Source organism: Triplophysa rosa, linkage group LG20 (assembly GCF_024868665.1).
Source record: "Triplophysa rosa linkage group LG20, Trosa_1v2, whole genome shotgun sequence".
Classification (NCBI taxonomy): domain Eukaryota; kingdom Metazoa; phylum Chordata; class Actinopteri; order Cypriniformes; family Nemacheilidae; genus Triplophysa; species Triplophysa rosa.
In genome coordinates, this window is record NC_079909.1 from 19628230 (window position 1) to 19644169 (window position 15940).

Genomic DNA, 15940 nt, shown 5'->3' on the forward strand with positions numbered 1-15940 from the left:
CCGAGTCTCCATCCCCAGATTCACTCACTGTCTCCATTACTTTCTACTCACTTGTCCTCACACGAAAACTTCTGCCTTTAGTGCATGCGCTGACCCGAAAGTGTCGTTTATCATCATACCAGCTCTAATAGTGCAAGAAATACTTTGGCCATAAGATCCCCCATCACCTCTGAGAGAAGGGCGCGTGCAGTATAGAGGCATTTAAATCAACGTTTTCTGCGCTGTTTGCCCTCAAAGCGCGGCTGAAAGAAAGCAAGGATCGATGTCGAGGAGCACGAGGTCGTGGGGTGTGTGACAGCTGGGCGGAGAGACTGAAACTCCGGAGGCAGCACGCGCACTGGGGTAGAGGAGGGCAGATGTTCGGGTAAATCGGTGCTCAGTGCTGTGTTTTCACCGAAGGGAGAGACTGAGCGAGAGAGACAGAGAGAGAGAGAGAGAGAGAGAGCCGGCGGTTCCGTTGCAGCGTGAGAAATTTTGACGAGAGGATGCAGCGGAACCGGAGCATGCACGCGCGCTGCGCGAGCTGCCTCCTACTGTGGCTGATGAGCGCGTGCTGGACAGCGGCGGAGATGCGGGGGTCCCAATCGGAGATCCCCTTATCAGTGTGAGTAGAATATGATGCAAATGTATTGAAAAAAGGCCCTAGGAATTGCATTTGATCCATTGGTCTATACAAAGAAAGAGAGAGATGGGGTTCAAAGTATCCTTAATGGTTGCTTTGGTGACATTTTAAGGGTCCGGTGATCTTAGAATGTTGGGTCTTTTACTGTACAGTGCACATTTTGTGACACGCAAACTACAAATAAAGCTCTAATGAATGCATTTAATCGGCATGTTTTTATGTATATTTAGAGAGAGAGAAAGAGGTGTTAAAACTATTTTTGATAGCTTCAATTGAATATAATGGGTCTGTGCATAATAGTGCAAATATGAACGCAAACATGAAAATGCATGCACGTTTTATTTATAGCCTAAGTATATGTACTGAATGTTTATTCACATACAAATGTTCAGTTTAAATTTATATATATATTAAAGGAGAACATTTAAAACTCATTCACGAAGATTTTTTTGTGGAATTTGAAAGGTCCCGCTTTAACTAACGTGCAAAAATATAAGGCTTTTTTGTTTTGAGGTGTTTCATTTGTAGCAGTAAGTTGTCATACTGCACACAATCGTAAGGATCACATGAAGCTTGCGAATTTAACTTAGTGACCCATATGTGTTCATTCATGTAAGATGCAATAATAATTCATTAAATTGGCTTTTGTCAACTTAAGCTTTTGTATGTTAATGTTAATACATGTATTGCTCAAACCCTGTCGGCATAATGAGTTGTAATTTCTGTGATTGACGGATCTCTCCTCCAACAGGGTTAAACTCTGGGCTTCAGCGTTTGGTGGTGAAATAAAATCAATAGCATCAAAATACTCTGGATCTCAGCTCTTGCAAAAGGTACTCTCTCCCCCCCTCTCTCTCTCTCTCTCTCTCTCTCTCTCTCTCACACACACACACACACGCACGCACGCACGCACGCACGCACACACATCTCTGCGTGGCTCACGCGAGTACAGATGGTTTGCTGTACAACATTCAGGTGTATGATGATGATCAGAGACTGCCTGCTGTGAGTGTGAATGAGGGGTGTGTTTTTTGGATAAGGCTCATTACACACAGTTTCTCTCCCCCCGATCTGTATTTTGCACCTTTTCACATCTAAACACTTGTATATAACCAGATGGAAGAGGCAAACAGAATAACTGAACACGCGTTGGTGTAAATGTGTAATACGTCGTAAGGTGCAGTACTACACTTTGGCCACACGATGGCAGTTGATATCAAGAACTGAGTGCCTCATTCATTAATATTTTAACCATATTTAGGGAATAAAAGATGCTATTTTGATTTTTATGTACACTGTCGTGTCTTTTGATGTTTCTAACTTTTCATTTCTTTTTCAATTTTTTAACATGTTAATCATTGACTACGGATCACACATAACAGAGAGTGAGAGAGAGATAATCCAGGCACACAAATAATAATAATGTAATATTAAAGTTCATATCTATTGATTGCTTGTGGGACATGACGGCTGATGTTGCAGATAAAGATCTCTTCTGGTTCTTTGTTCATTAAACAGTATAGCGTGTTGTAGCTACAGTACGTCTGCTGTCTGAATGCATGCAAAGGCATTACACACAGAACACACTTCATTTCCTCTCTCTTTCCATTGAAGGCAAAACAGTGATGAATGTTTTGAGATAAACCTCTCTCTCTCTCTCTCTCTCTCTCTCTCTCTCTGTCTGAAGTATTAATAAGCCTCTCACTGTTGGTGTGAGATAAGAGCAGAGCTCTCACCATCAGTGCACATATTATCGTTGTAATTACCTTCTCACAGAATGTGTGTACGTGACTCTTTAACTGAACTAGGTTTATAAAATAGAGGAAATGAATGAAACGGTTGAGAACATGTTCTTTGAGCATTACAGCTGAGACCTAAGCAGTTTCCTTGTATGAGATTTCAAGGTGTTAAAGGGATACTTCACCCAAAAATGAAAATTTTGTCATCATTTACTCACCTTCGAGTTGTTCCAAATCTGTATATATGTCTTTGTTCTGATGAACACAGAGAAAGATATTTGGAAGAATGCTTTTAACCATAGTAGGAAAAATTACTTTATACTAGCAAACAGTTCTGGGGCCCTTTTGACTAACATTGTATTTTTTCCAACTATGGGAGTCAATGGGGGGCAAAATCTGTCTGGTTATAAGCATTCTTCCAAATATCTTTCTCTGTGTTCATCAGAACAAAGACATGTATACAGATTTAGAAACAACTCGAAGGTGAGTAAATGATGACAGAATTTTTATTTTTGGGTGAAGTGTCCCTTTAAGATTAAAGTCACTGCCTCTGGCGGGTTTTTTTGTTTTTTTTTGCAGGAAAGAGGCAGCAGTAATATGAATTGTGTTCAAATATGTATCATTTGACTAAAAAAGAGATTTGGGGTTAGACGCAGCCATCTACCACCAAGAACACTGTATTTGTATTGTGCATTTATAATGTTCTTAGGAAAAAAGACAAAACAGTGCGTTTTTAATTCAGGGTTAAGCGTTTAAATCTGAAAAACATTTCTCCCTCAAACCTAAGTGTCAATAATAAACTTGGTTTATCTCGCAACATGCTTCTTCATGTCCACATCATAATATGTCCAATACCTGTTGTGTTCTCTTCATTGCCTTTTCTGCGTATGTTTGCACTATTTCCCATCATCCTGCTCAATGGGCGTGACCGATGGTTGGGGCACGAGGCCAATAAACGGTCTTTCAGCAGCAGAACATCAGGGATGAGGCACCAGGCCGCTTCATTATGAACGATCATTAAGCTTGTTATGCAAAATTACCAGATTTTTATACAAAGAGAAAAAACAACCGTACGTCACCCTTTGTTGCTCTTTTCTGAAATGTCCACATCAACAAAATAACAGATTGTACAACTGCAATACCATGAAGCATCTTTACAGCGAATCGTTTTGCTGCATCTTGCGAATATTAAATCCCAAAGTGCCCTGTAAGGGTTTACACGAGAAGGCTGTGTTTGGTAAAAACAGGAACTAGCAGGAGTCCTCAGGAGTATTTTGTTTGTACGTTTTGGACGATGGTTGATGAATGCAGTATTAACGGCTCTGATTATGGCTTTTCGGGTCTGGGGAGGCTGCCGGGTAAGGGGTGGGGAGACAGGACAGGCGTGAAATGAACTGTTCCGCCTCGATAACTCTCCATAGTCTCTCTCTTAAAGGGTAATTTGCTGTGTGGCGCTGTGATCTGTGTGTGTTGGGGGTGTTTTGGGGTCTGACATGTGTGAGGGTGTGTTTCCATTCAATTCTATGTTCTGAGCTGAGTGAGACATGATGCATGCATATTTGTTTTGCTTTCTAGAAACACGTTTTTATCTGCATGCTTTTTAATTGTTTGTGTGCATTTCATGCCATGACTATCCTGGGGAAAAGCTGAATGTGTATAACACTTTTGCATACAAGGAGCTTATTTTTTATGTTAAAAGGACTGCAGGGGTTGATACCTGCGAGTTTGTGTGAACAGTCCAACATCACAATGGCCAGTGCGTGTTGTTGCTTCAGGTGCATCTCAAACTGCAGACTCAGCGTTGTCTAAAGTGTACTTCATTATCCTGACGCACCCAGCCTTGACAACTTATTATCTCCCTCCTGAATTCTGACTCCATTTCAATTACCCTCCAACAATGCATGGCCCTTTCAAGAAGCCACGCCCCCTTCCCTACACCGGCCCACCCACAATGCTCCCCCCCACCAATAATAGACATTGCAGCAGCATTTCCACCAATTACAGGGACAAGCCTGAACTCGTTATCAAGAGAGGATTTGTTTTATCAGCCATCAGAGGAGTCTGTCAGAGAGGACCACATGACCTCAAGCTTATCTGGAGACTTGTGGCACCCCCTCGACAGCTGTATTAACGCAGAGACAATGCAAATCTTTTCTCTCCACATTGTCCGTCTCCACTGCCACACACGACTGCTTCTTTCAGATTTGCATAAATGTCTGGCACTCCTGTTCACTGTTTACTGATCTTAGACGAATGCTGCTGTCATACTGGGTATTGATCTTTTAAACTCGTGTCTGTTTGCAGTGTATCACATTAGCCATTAGACAAAAAGAAAAGATCATTACGAGTTAACTACCTTTATCTCGTAAGCCCTTTGGAGATCATCTGGTATTAAATGAGTTGGTTTGATGGGTTGTATAATATGTTTTTTTATTTGTTACATCAAGGATATGTTCAAATGTTTGAAGAAACGTGACGTTTGTTCTTTGAATTTCTTTAAATATTGATATGCAAAAGGATTTGATAATAATAGCAACAAAATATTGCCTTTGATCTTATTTAAAAACCGTCAAACTATACGGCGTTTTCATTAACTTTCAGAATAAACACATCGCGTAATAGCCTTCATTTAACAACCCCTCACATTGAAAAGAATATATATATATTTTTTTATACTTTTCAACATTGTTTTACATCCAATTTACAAGGTGATTCTTTGTTTTTAATGAGCAGAATGCATTTACTTTTTACTTGGTGTTGCGTTAATCCACGATTTTTTGTCATTGCTTACCTTTCTGTTTTTATAAGATTGTGTGCCTTTATTTTTTCAAAGGTATAGCCTATTATAGGTATTTGTGTAAATCCAGCCTTGAAAACACAATCACAATTTTACTGAAACTGTACTTGGTTCTCTTTAGAAATATAAGGAGCATGAGAAGTCGGTGCGAACAGAGGAGATCGACGGCGCAAAACTGGTGAAAAATTTGGCTCAAAATATGGAAGAAATGTTTCGGAAGAAAGCAGAGGCCACACGAGTAAGTCTTCACTTATGTACAAGGCACTTTTTAATTTGAAAAAAAGAAAAAAAACAATACGAATTCTGCATGGTTCTAGTTTGATTTTATTAATAAATGAATAACATGCAATTGCAAAATATTAATAACGGACCCAAAATGGGCTTTATTTACAACACATCTACATACTACATGCAAATAAAACAGTGCATTCCTAAAAACAGTTTAATCCCTCATTTCCATTTATTTTCTTTGATGCAACCGCAACGTTATTTGTTACTGACGTATAAAACGCATCTCGATTAAAGCTTCTTGCTTCAATATAGAAGACCTTATAGATTTTCCCGTTACAACCTGCCGTGTCGTTATTCTTCAGAGAGAGAGCGAGAGAGGGACAGTAATTGTCCGTGTGTGGAGTGTGTTGGTGAGATAGTGTTATCTAACTGCTGCAGATACATACTGCCATTCTCCCTTTAAGTTTATGATGCAACTGAGTCGGTTTTGCATGAAAGGTAAAACCCATGAATTACACCTCATGCATGTGTAGTTTACTACACACTGATGTTAGAAAATAGGCTATGCACGTATATTTGTGCAAAATAAACGTTTATCGGATTTGAAGGAGTGATGCCATTTTTACCAGATAGGCCTACATCAAAGTATATTGCAAAATTTTAATTCATTTAATTTTAAAATATTCTGTAAATGCAGTGCATAATTTTAGACGTCTCGGTTTTTATTTTGTATGTTTAAGTTGAACACAAACGTTGTGCTGCAAAGTGTATGCAAAATCATAAAATCTGTTCTGCTTTTTTTATTTTTGAAGTTGGCAATATACAAAAAAAATCTACGAATTCATTTTAATAGCTAACATTTTATTGTCGAAATGCGCAAAAGGTATTTTAACACATTCGGTTTTCGATCAAAGAAAAAGCTTGTTTTTATATTTTATTTCTGTATATAAGCTATTTTTTTCAGATATAGAACGTAATTTTGAAATGTTCACCGAGTAAATATTTATATACATCACTGGAGGGTGTTTGTGAAGTTGGCACAAAGCCTTGTTGTTGTTGTTTACTGCATGTTGCTATAATTTCCTCGAAATGCGACAGATATTAATTATTTTTCCTAAAGCGTTTTGCGGAATGGAAGCAATTATACCGCCGTGTAGCCAAGAATGCAAGCCAGCACTTTTCAATGACGACAAGAAAATGTCCTTTCACGTGTCACGCGCAAGGGGACAAGGCGCCAGTGACATAATATAACCTGTTTGCAAGTCTCATCGTCTAAAAAAAAAGAAAGCGCTACAATACGTCTACCCTAAAATATATACAGTATGTAAACATTTAGCTTTATAACAGTGTAGGCTATAATATTAACATATACAGTCCATGCACATTTAAATATGAGCTATTTAACTGTAACTCATGCTCTGTTAAAATGCACCATTTTTACGTTTGTATGCACATACTAAAAAAATGCATGAAAATGGAATGTTTTGCATTTAGCTAGAAGGTATATCGCACTAAAATCTGAGGCTCTACGCCAATGTATCCCATCAGGATGTGTGTACTGTATGTGTATGTTGTCAATCATTTCTTCTGAGTTTTTTACTGTCATGTCAATCATGTTTAGAGGCTTGTGGAAGCAGCAGAGGAGGCTCATTTACAGCATGAGGAGAACCCTGACCTACAGGTAAGAGAGTATGTATACATATACTGTCTGTATTTGCAGTGTTACAGAATGAAGAAAGATTTCAGGACCATGGACAGATCTCTCTTCAGAAACTGCAGAAAAGCACCAACCTTTCTAATGCTCTGATACTTTTACATGTCGAAAATAAAGACACAAAACTGATAGTGGGATACTTTGAATGTAATTATAATACTCAACTCAACTCAACTTTATTTATATAGCGCTTTTTACAATTTTCATTGTTACAAAGCAGCTGTACATAAGACATATCATATTATAAGCAAAACAATTAAAGTTGTACCTGTAAAAACAAGAAAAAGGTGAAAACACAGAAGACAGACATACCCACATACAAAACACTCCACACACACAATATGAAATTTAATAGAGTGAAACATTTTATTTGATAGAATAGAATAGAGTTTTAAAGTATAGTACTCACTGATATAAGCTTCGTGCAGATATTCTGTACGTGACCTCCAGCATGGTTCTTGAATTGAATTATATTTAAATATATATTTATGTGTTGGAAAGCCCCCTCCCCTCCGGACTCCGCACTCCGACTAAGATAAATGACTCCACGTTGGCCATTGGCGCTATTCGGGGACAAATGGAAAATTCACTGAAGCAAAATACGTTAAAAATAATGGTATCCCCCTCAATAATGAATTCATGCAATGATTCTCATATTTACTGGAATGCTTTTACAACGATTCATAAAACACCCAAATTAATTATAGCGAGAGTCTGTTTGCAGCCTCTGTCTTGCTTCATGTAGTTTTTACATAACAAGAAAACACTGGCAATCTCTGAATGTCAAAAAGTGATCATGGTACTAAACAGTACATTAAACCAAGGATGTTTTTTTTAAATATGCTTATTTCAGAGTTTGATTAAAGTTATATGTAATCTACTGTTACATTTATTGTTTGTTGTAATACTGGATTACAATTGTAAAACTATCATTTCTTTATGTACTTATATTTGACTTTTTATTGCAGGTACTTGTAAGTTTAATTGATCAAAATAATGTTTTGTCAACTTTTCACAGCGACGATGACATTTTTTGAAAAAATACAAAAATGAAACTATATTGCCAATATAGAAGGAATGGGATGTGACATTGACTGGGGTTTTTAAAAAACCCTCATCACTTTTCACTTCATGCTTCAGCAGAGAGTGAATGTTATAAAAGTCTCAATGAAACCTTCTGACCGTGTCATAGAACGCACTGAGACCAGGGGTCCGCCGCACATGCTGTTGTTTGTTGATAACCCTCAAACGCTTGTCGCATTGCTGTCAGAAATGCTGAGTGTGGAGCGTTTCTCCATCGCTTCTCTCCTCTCCACTTCACAAACCCCACCCCACCCCCCTAGGGGTGTATCACCGGAGCGCCCAGCCGTGGTATGAGCTGTCATTGCTGGGCTTTGTAGTGATGCCCCCCTCCCCATTTTCCCAATAGGAGAATTTTCCCCTAGCAGTCCAGTGCACGCACACACACTGTTTAATGGTAAACACAAAGGTGTTACTATACATTCCCTTTACAGATCGCCTGATTTCAGAGAATGACCTCTGGTCCAGGACAGTGAGTGGCCATTTAATCACGCGGCGCCTCTGGACATACACCAAATGTTTTTTTACAAGTTATCCTTATAGTTCAAACTTAGAGGTTGGTGCCAGCACACGGTGTATTAGGTACTTGCTATATATCTGTGAACTAACATTTTTAACAGCTCTGATGGTTTAGTCCAGTTTTTTTATATACTGTAGATATAGAGGTTTTTATCAACATCATGATTTTATGTATTTATTAATAACATTTATTTGAATGTTTAAATCTTAGATCCTGAACTTTTTTATAAACAAATTGTTTGTATGACGTAACAATTCTATGCATTCATTTGTATGCTATTTTTAGAACAAACAAAGTTACATTTTAATGGATCGTCATCAAATAATATCAAACCTTTATGCAAATCTCTTATTATGTGTATAGTATGCATCATACATCTCTTATGTATCTTTATGCAAATGGCTCATTCTATAATTGCAGGTACATCTCATGTCCATGGGATGTATTTTTAATACATAGTCATCAATATAAATCAAAAGTACTTCATCAGTACTAAGTAAAAAAAATGTTTTTACCCAAAACAGACATTACATGGTGAAAAAGTCATATGTTTCGTTCTAAACGAGTGTTTATATAACATACAGTACAACTCTGTTTTTTAGCTGTCCAATTTTGTAAAGTTGCTCATTCTACTCTGTATTTAAACAGAAAAATAACCTCAAATATAATTGTGTTTCCTAGTTTTGCATTCAGTTAGATTAGATAAACAAGACATTCGGGTGTGTTTTTCAAAAATACAATAGTTTTCATTGTGATATTTCTAATTTCATGCATGTCCGAGAAACGCCTGTCAACTCTGTTACCCACTAGGTAAATCTCTCCCAGAAAGTAATGGATTGTCCCAATCTCACAATATTTGCATATCGTGTTGTCATAGAAGTTTGTGAATAAAAGACTATAGGAGGTATGTCCTCTTTCTTTTCCCAAATATTGGTTGAAATAGCAAACGTTTCAAGAGTGGATTAATTAACTGTCAACACTGTTACCCAAATATTATTGTTGCAAATTAAACATTTTATTTGGTTAAGAAAATGCATCTCTAAACGTACCATGTGCTCTGCAGTTCCGTGTTGAGTATAGGCCCAAAATGTTTAAAAAATGTAAGCTATGTTACTGTCCACTCTGTTAGTCAGTAAGGCAAAAAATATAAGGCAAATGTAAACACATTCAAAACCAGGTAACCCTAAAATTGTTTAACAGAACAAGGATTAAAGTAAGGATTTTTTGTAAGGTCGCACTTGTTTTTGGAGGAAAAAAAACTTTCATATGCCAGATGTATCCACATTTATAGAATGACCCAAAAATCAATTATAAAAATGATTATTTTTTTCCTAAAACTGTAATAATCTCACATAATCTCCTCTAGAGTTTCAGAACAGATCTCAACAATGTCTCCAACTCTGATTTGGTGAGATACCAAAGTCTTGTGCTTTTTTTCCGTACAGTACGAGTATTTCAACGCAGTGCTGATAAACGAGGTGGATGAAGATGGGAACAGCGTGGAGCTCGGAGGAGAGTTTATCCTGGAGCCTAACGATCACTTTAATAACCTGTCGGTCAACCTCAGCCTCAGCGTGGTGCAGGTGCCAACCAACATGTACAATAAAGGTGATGCATCCTTTTACCTGGGCATACAGAATATGTGTTGCGATTCTCCCCGGTTGTGTAGTGAACGATCTGTTTGGATTGTCATTCATCTCAATGGCAGTGGTTTGGAAATACACCAACTGCATGGTGCCATCTTTGCACCTGGGCACTCGGGTGGGCACAGAAATCACCCATGTGTGCCATGCGACTGATCTCTCATGAGCAGCAGGACAATGACGTCCTGATATGTTATCCAAAAGAGAAGGGGTCTGGTTAAACATACTTGCTATGTCTTTATGGCTTCTGTTTCTATGGTTTTTGTCATTTGTGTGGATTAACTGAGAGAGAGAGAGAGAGAGCGAAAACACAACCGGGGAAAAAATTGTGCTGGAAAGTGACTTGCGTTGTCGAATGAAAGGTAGAGAAAGTACAGTATGTGTGTTACAGATCAGTGATAATAGTCAAGCACCTCAGGTCATTCTGAAGTTTCTGATCCGAGAACAGACTCCTCAGTGTCAGTGCACTCCTGTGGGTCAATAAGTACCTGGGGACGCCGCAGCGAACAAAGCCAAGGGCTCAATGTCCCAACGACAAGCACGCTGACAAGAGAGTAATCACTCTTAAAGTGGCTGTACCTCTGCGATATAGAAAACCTCATGAAGGCTAGATGCACCTCGTCCCTTTGTGCGAGCCCATAATGGCCTTTCAATGGCATCGCTTTGTGAGAGAAGGACAAAGGCGAGAGGTTTTTTATGGAGTCGGGACTCCGAGCAGAAGGAGGGGGGACCAGGATGGGTGGATTTAAGTGCGTCGCTTTGAGCTTGAAATGCAATGAAACGAAAGGCTAAATGTTAAATAGTTTCAGCAGTGATTGCAAATGATCAAATACATTTATCTCTCCTTATTTTTGTCTTTTCAGACCCTGACATTGTTAATGGAGTCTACTGGTCTGAAGCTCTGAACAAAGTTTTCGTAGATAACTTTAAAAGAGACCCGTCGCTCATTTGGCAGTACTTCGGAAGCGCCAAAGGTTTCTTCAGACAATACCCAGGTGCGTAATGTGTACACCGCGTCAGGCCAAAAACGGATGGGGATCAAACCGTGTGATTTTGCTAATGTTTTAATTTTACAGACCACCAGAGAGCATATGAAGGAAATTCGTTCCATTAATCAAAGCTTCGGCTGGAGCTCCAAAACGCCAGCGCATTTACATGGTGTAGCATTATGCTGAATTTACATATATTAGCTATTTGGGCTAAACAGAGGGCGAGAACTCGACTGCAAGGATGTGCAGAGATTTGATTTCTAACTAAAGAGTCTGCGAAGGATAATACATTAAATGGCTTCGATGACTTTAGCTCGGTAACAACCGTTTGTGCCAACCACAGTCACTATTATAAACCATTAGAAATTATTATGGGATCCTCAGGAATATGGAATAATTGATCTTCTCATTTGATGACAGTGATGGCTAATATATCACAGTTTTATTTTAGTAAGATTACCTGTAGATGTGATTTGTTTGTTTGTTTGTAAGTTTATTTAGGTGAAACATTTGTACATCTGTGAAATGTATATACGTACAGTATATATATACATATGTTATCTTAGTGGACTTTTGAGCAGTGAATAACAATCTTTCTGCTTGTGTCCCAAGGTGTGAAGTGGCATCCAGATGAACATGGTGTCATCTCTTTTGACTGCAGAAATCGAAAATGGTATGAAACATACAGTTATCGTTATATATTGTCATTTGTTAAGTTGAACATTTCCATTTGCCAAAAAGAATGAAATTATTGAGAGTTTGTAGTTCCAGTAGTTCCTCATTCCAGGTTTTTGTAACCTCAGGTATATCCAGGCGGCCACGTCTCCAAAAGATGTTGTGATTCTGGTGGACGTCAGTGGCAGTATGAAGGGTCTAAGACTCACTATAGCTCGACAGACCGTCGCATCCATACTGGACACGCTGGGGGACGATGACTACTTCAATATTATCGCGGTGAGCTGAACCAAGGGGAAGCTGTACAGCAGATGATTGGTGTGATACAGGCCAGGCTACAAAAGAGGATGCTCACTAATATCTACACTCTAAAAACTGTTTCTCTGTAGTTAAGGACAACACATTTTGTGTTACTTTTACCTCAACCTTGTGTTGTCCCTTTCATTTATTTATGTTAAAATTCCATAAAACAAAAAAGACATTGTAGTGTATCTATAATGTGTTCTCATTTACGGGTGCTTAGCACCCCCATAGTAGCAACCCCCATGTTGTGAAGTAGTCATATCTTTTTAGTCATTAATTGGTTTCCCTAGTGTGTACTAAAAAAACCTTCAAAAAGAGAAAGTAATTGTTTAAAAAAAAGTAATTTAGTTTTGACCTTTTGGCCAGTTATAGACCCCTTCGCAATATGTAAACACTGGTTTAAAAGCACTTCTGGTCTCATTTTTTAAAATCTCACATGTCTAATTAAATCTTAAAGATATTTTTAACATTTTGATTCGGTTATGAATGTTCTGTTGGTTGAATTTTGTTCAAGCGTTTGTGTAGTGTCGTTAACATCTTTTGAAATGGTCTATAGACGGTTTCATCTTAACAACAACGTTACTGCGCATGCGCACTTTTGTGACCCCCCCAGCTAAACTTCCGGTATACGCATTCACAAACAATAGAGTGTCTGTAGATTATTTATGATAACAATCAAAAGAAACCGGTTAAACTTGTCTCTCCAATATTTTGAATTTATACCAAGCTCAACCGCTAGATGTCAGTGTACCATACGGTTTCTTTAAATCGGAACCGCGGAACTAGAGGACCCATTCAACAAATTGTTTTTTTATAAAATGAACATACAACAAAATTCAACAAATCGTTTATTTAATACAATTATTATACAGTAACATAATAATATAAATTAATATGAACATAAATTAAATTAAATATAAATAGTTATTATTAGACACTAGCCAAACACAAACCGGAAGTTAACTGGGGGTTAGGCGCGCGCGTCCGATTAAACTGTCTATAGAAAGCACAGTTTTTGGTTACTGTGACTTTAAGACAAGTTTCTTTTCATGTCAGAAATGGTTTTTTTTTGTAAAGAAACGTTTCTGTTTTAAAATGCACAGATGTACATTAACATTTTACAACTCTATAAAAAAAACGTTATTGCAAAATATAAGCTTAACTAACTTTATAAACTTGAAATTCTGTTGATACATTATACATTAATGTCTAATACATTATTGTGTGTTCTCAGTACAATCAGGACGTCCATTATGTGGAACCCTGTCTGAACGGAACCCTGGTTCAAGCTGACAGCACTAATAAGGATGTATGTCTTTCTTTTCTTAAATAATCGTTCGCGCTCTTTCAGTAATTACCTCATTTGAAATGAAATTAGGGCCAGTGAAACATATCTGAAAGGCATTTCTCATGTTCTTATTTATCAGCACTTTAAAGAGCACCTGAACAAGTTATTCGCTAAAGGAATCGGACTCCTGGGCAATGCGTTGAGTGAGGCGTTTACTATCTTAAATGAGGTGAGTGAAGATTACAGAAGCCATGAGATTGTAGAGGTCCAGTGTCACGACAGCTCTTTGGTTTACACCTCACAGAAGTGTGTGCGTGCGTGTGTGCGTGCGTGCGCGTGTGAATAAATGTGCATTTTGATGCACCGATCTCTCTGTACCGCCCCTCGCTGAGACGCCTCTATCTCTCCTCGTGATTAATTGCGGTAATTGGCAGCGCTGATTAATAAGCTGATGAAAAAAGGCAATTGCGAACGAGATAGCGCTCAAAGTCAGTCCAGTCGCACCCTTTATCTCTCTTTTCTCAGGACGCTTCTCTCGCAGAAACAGGGAGGAGGGGAGAAAACAGGAGGTAGAAAGGAGTACGAGGTTATATCTGTATTTGTCACATTCATTAGAGTCAGACCATTAATATGGTAATCGTAAAAACCAAGCGTCCGGCCCCTTTAAATGTCCGCATGCAGTGTTTGTTTCTGATTGGTTGAAAGTGAGGGTAAAAGAAAAAAAGGGGGGCTGCTGCAGTCTTTAAACTTTTTGAATGACGCCATGCACTGCATCGCGGTAAAGTTTGTAAAGCGAATCTAAACCTTGATTATGGTCTGGTCTATCGGCAAATCTTCTTGTAGGATTTTAAAAACTGATTTATAATAGAAAATGTAAAATTCCATACAGAACGGAATTTTACATTTTCTATTATAAATTATTATATGATATTTATGCACAAATACCTTGACGCCATTTAAAAGCAAATTTTGACACTGATAACTCACGCACATTGAAGCACAAAATATGCTTTGACAAAAAAGATGCTGTGATAAAAAAGATTCTGTGACAAAAAAGATGCTGTGATAAAAAGGACGGCTGGAAAAACTGTTCTGACCGGTATGTAGGCTATTGTGTCCAGGATTTGATTTGCTAATGCAGAATAGAGACAACATAGAGCTTTCTCACAGGCATCAGCTAACGAGCATCTGTTAAAGCCTCTTTAACGCTGATGATAGTTGAAAGCATCACTCAGATTATTATTATCTTGTTCATGTCTCTTATTTACAATTTTTCCCCACCGATATCGATTCTTTTCTTAAATGGAAGTGTGTGATTAAATTTACGATAGCTATTTGATATTGGTTTAATATGGGATATTCATTCATTCTAAATGCTAAATCCTTGTTTTTGTAGCAAATTTGTTTTGCTGTTATGAATTCTTGTAATAGTCTCTCCCTCTCTTTAATCTCTCTCCCTCTCTCTCTCTCTCTCTCTCTGTTCAGATTAATCAGACCGGTCGTGGAAGTTTGTGTAGCCAGGCGATCATGCTGGTCACAGATGGAGCTACTAAAATGTATGACGATGTTTTCGCCAAGTATAACTTACCCGACCGAAAGGTAAAGCTAAAAATGGTAATAAAGACATTTTTAAGAATAACTAAAAACTTTTTGTGTTTGTTTGACATTTTATAATGTGAATCATTTTTAAAGATGAAGACTATTTGTATTGTTTTAATTTAGAAAACTATGCAAACCTGAAGTATTTTCATTTTTCAGTATTAGACTTTTAAACCCTATTGTACATTCCATACGTTTTATTTCATATACACACGTTATATTCAGCGTGTGTGTGACTTTCATATAGTCGCCCCAAGACGTAAATTCCCTGAGTTGCTGAGAGCGCCGGTGTGTTTGACACACTTCACACATGCAAGGGTAAAAATGTTGAAAAAACGGATTCAGATAGTTCACACATGTACCTGCCCGTGGCAATGCTGAATCAGTCACCTGATTCACCCCGTGAACCCGCGGCGCGCGCCACAGTTTACAGTAGCAGACGCGTTCCCAGAAGACTCGCGCTAAGCGCGCGCCTGCATTCTGCGTCTGTAAGTCTGCGTCTCATGTTCTAATCGGTGGGGGGTGAAATACGTTTTCACAGCCTTGCAGAAGTGTGCGTGATTTGTCGCTGGCCCACTGCGGTGTAACCGCGCAGTATTGGTTGGAAAACCATTTATACATGGGCGACAGAAGCAATGTAGCCTACTGAGAAATGGAGGGATGGAGAGCGAAAAGGGGAACGGCGAGGGGACAAATGAAAAGATCAGATTGAAAATTCGTTGCGTTTGTGAACAGGATGA

The 15940-nt window shown here is 38.3% G+C and overlaps 1 protein-coding gene across 1 annotated transcript in view; it reads left to right on the forward strand.

The window, feature by feature from the left end:
* Positions 1-15940, forward strand: part of cacna2d3 (calcium channel, voltage dependent, alpha2/delta subunit 3) — a 35517-nt gene continuing 19577 nt past the window's right edge. The window contains exons 1-11 of the mRNA XM_057362764.1: positions 1-604; positions 1374-1455; positions 5280-5396; positions 7011-7070; positions 10149-10311; positions 11210-11341; positions 11948-12008; positions 12139-12289; positions 13548-13622; positions 13741-13830; positions 15087-15200. Of these exons, the coding sequence (XP_057218747.1) occupies positions 486-604; positions 1374-1455; positions 5280-5396; positions 7011-7070; positions 10149-10311; positions 11210-11341; positions 11948-12008; positions 12139-12289; positions 13548-13622; positions 13741-13830; positions 15087-15200 (1164 nt within the window). The 5' untranslated portion in view covers positions 1-485. The remainder of the gene's footprint in view (positions 605-1373; positions 1456-5279; positions 5397-7010; positions 7071-10148; positions 10312-11209; positions 11342-11947; positions 12009-12138; positions 12290-13547; positions 13623-13740; positions 13831-15086; positions 15201-15940) is intronic.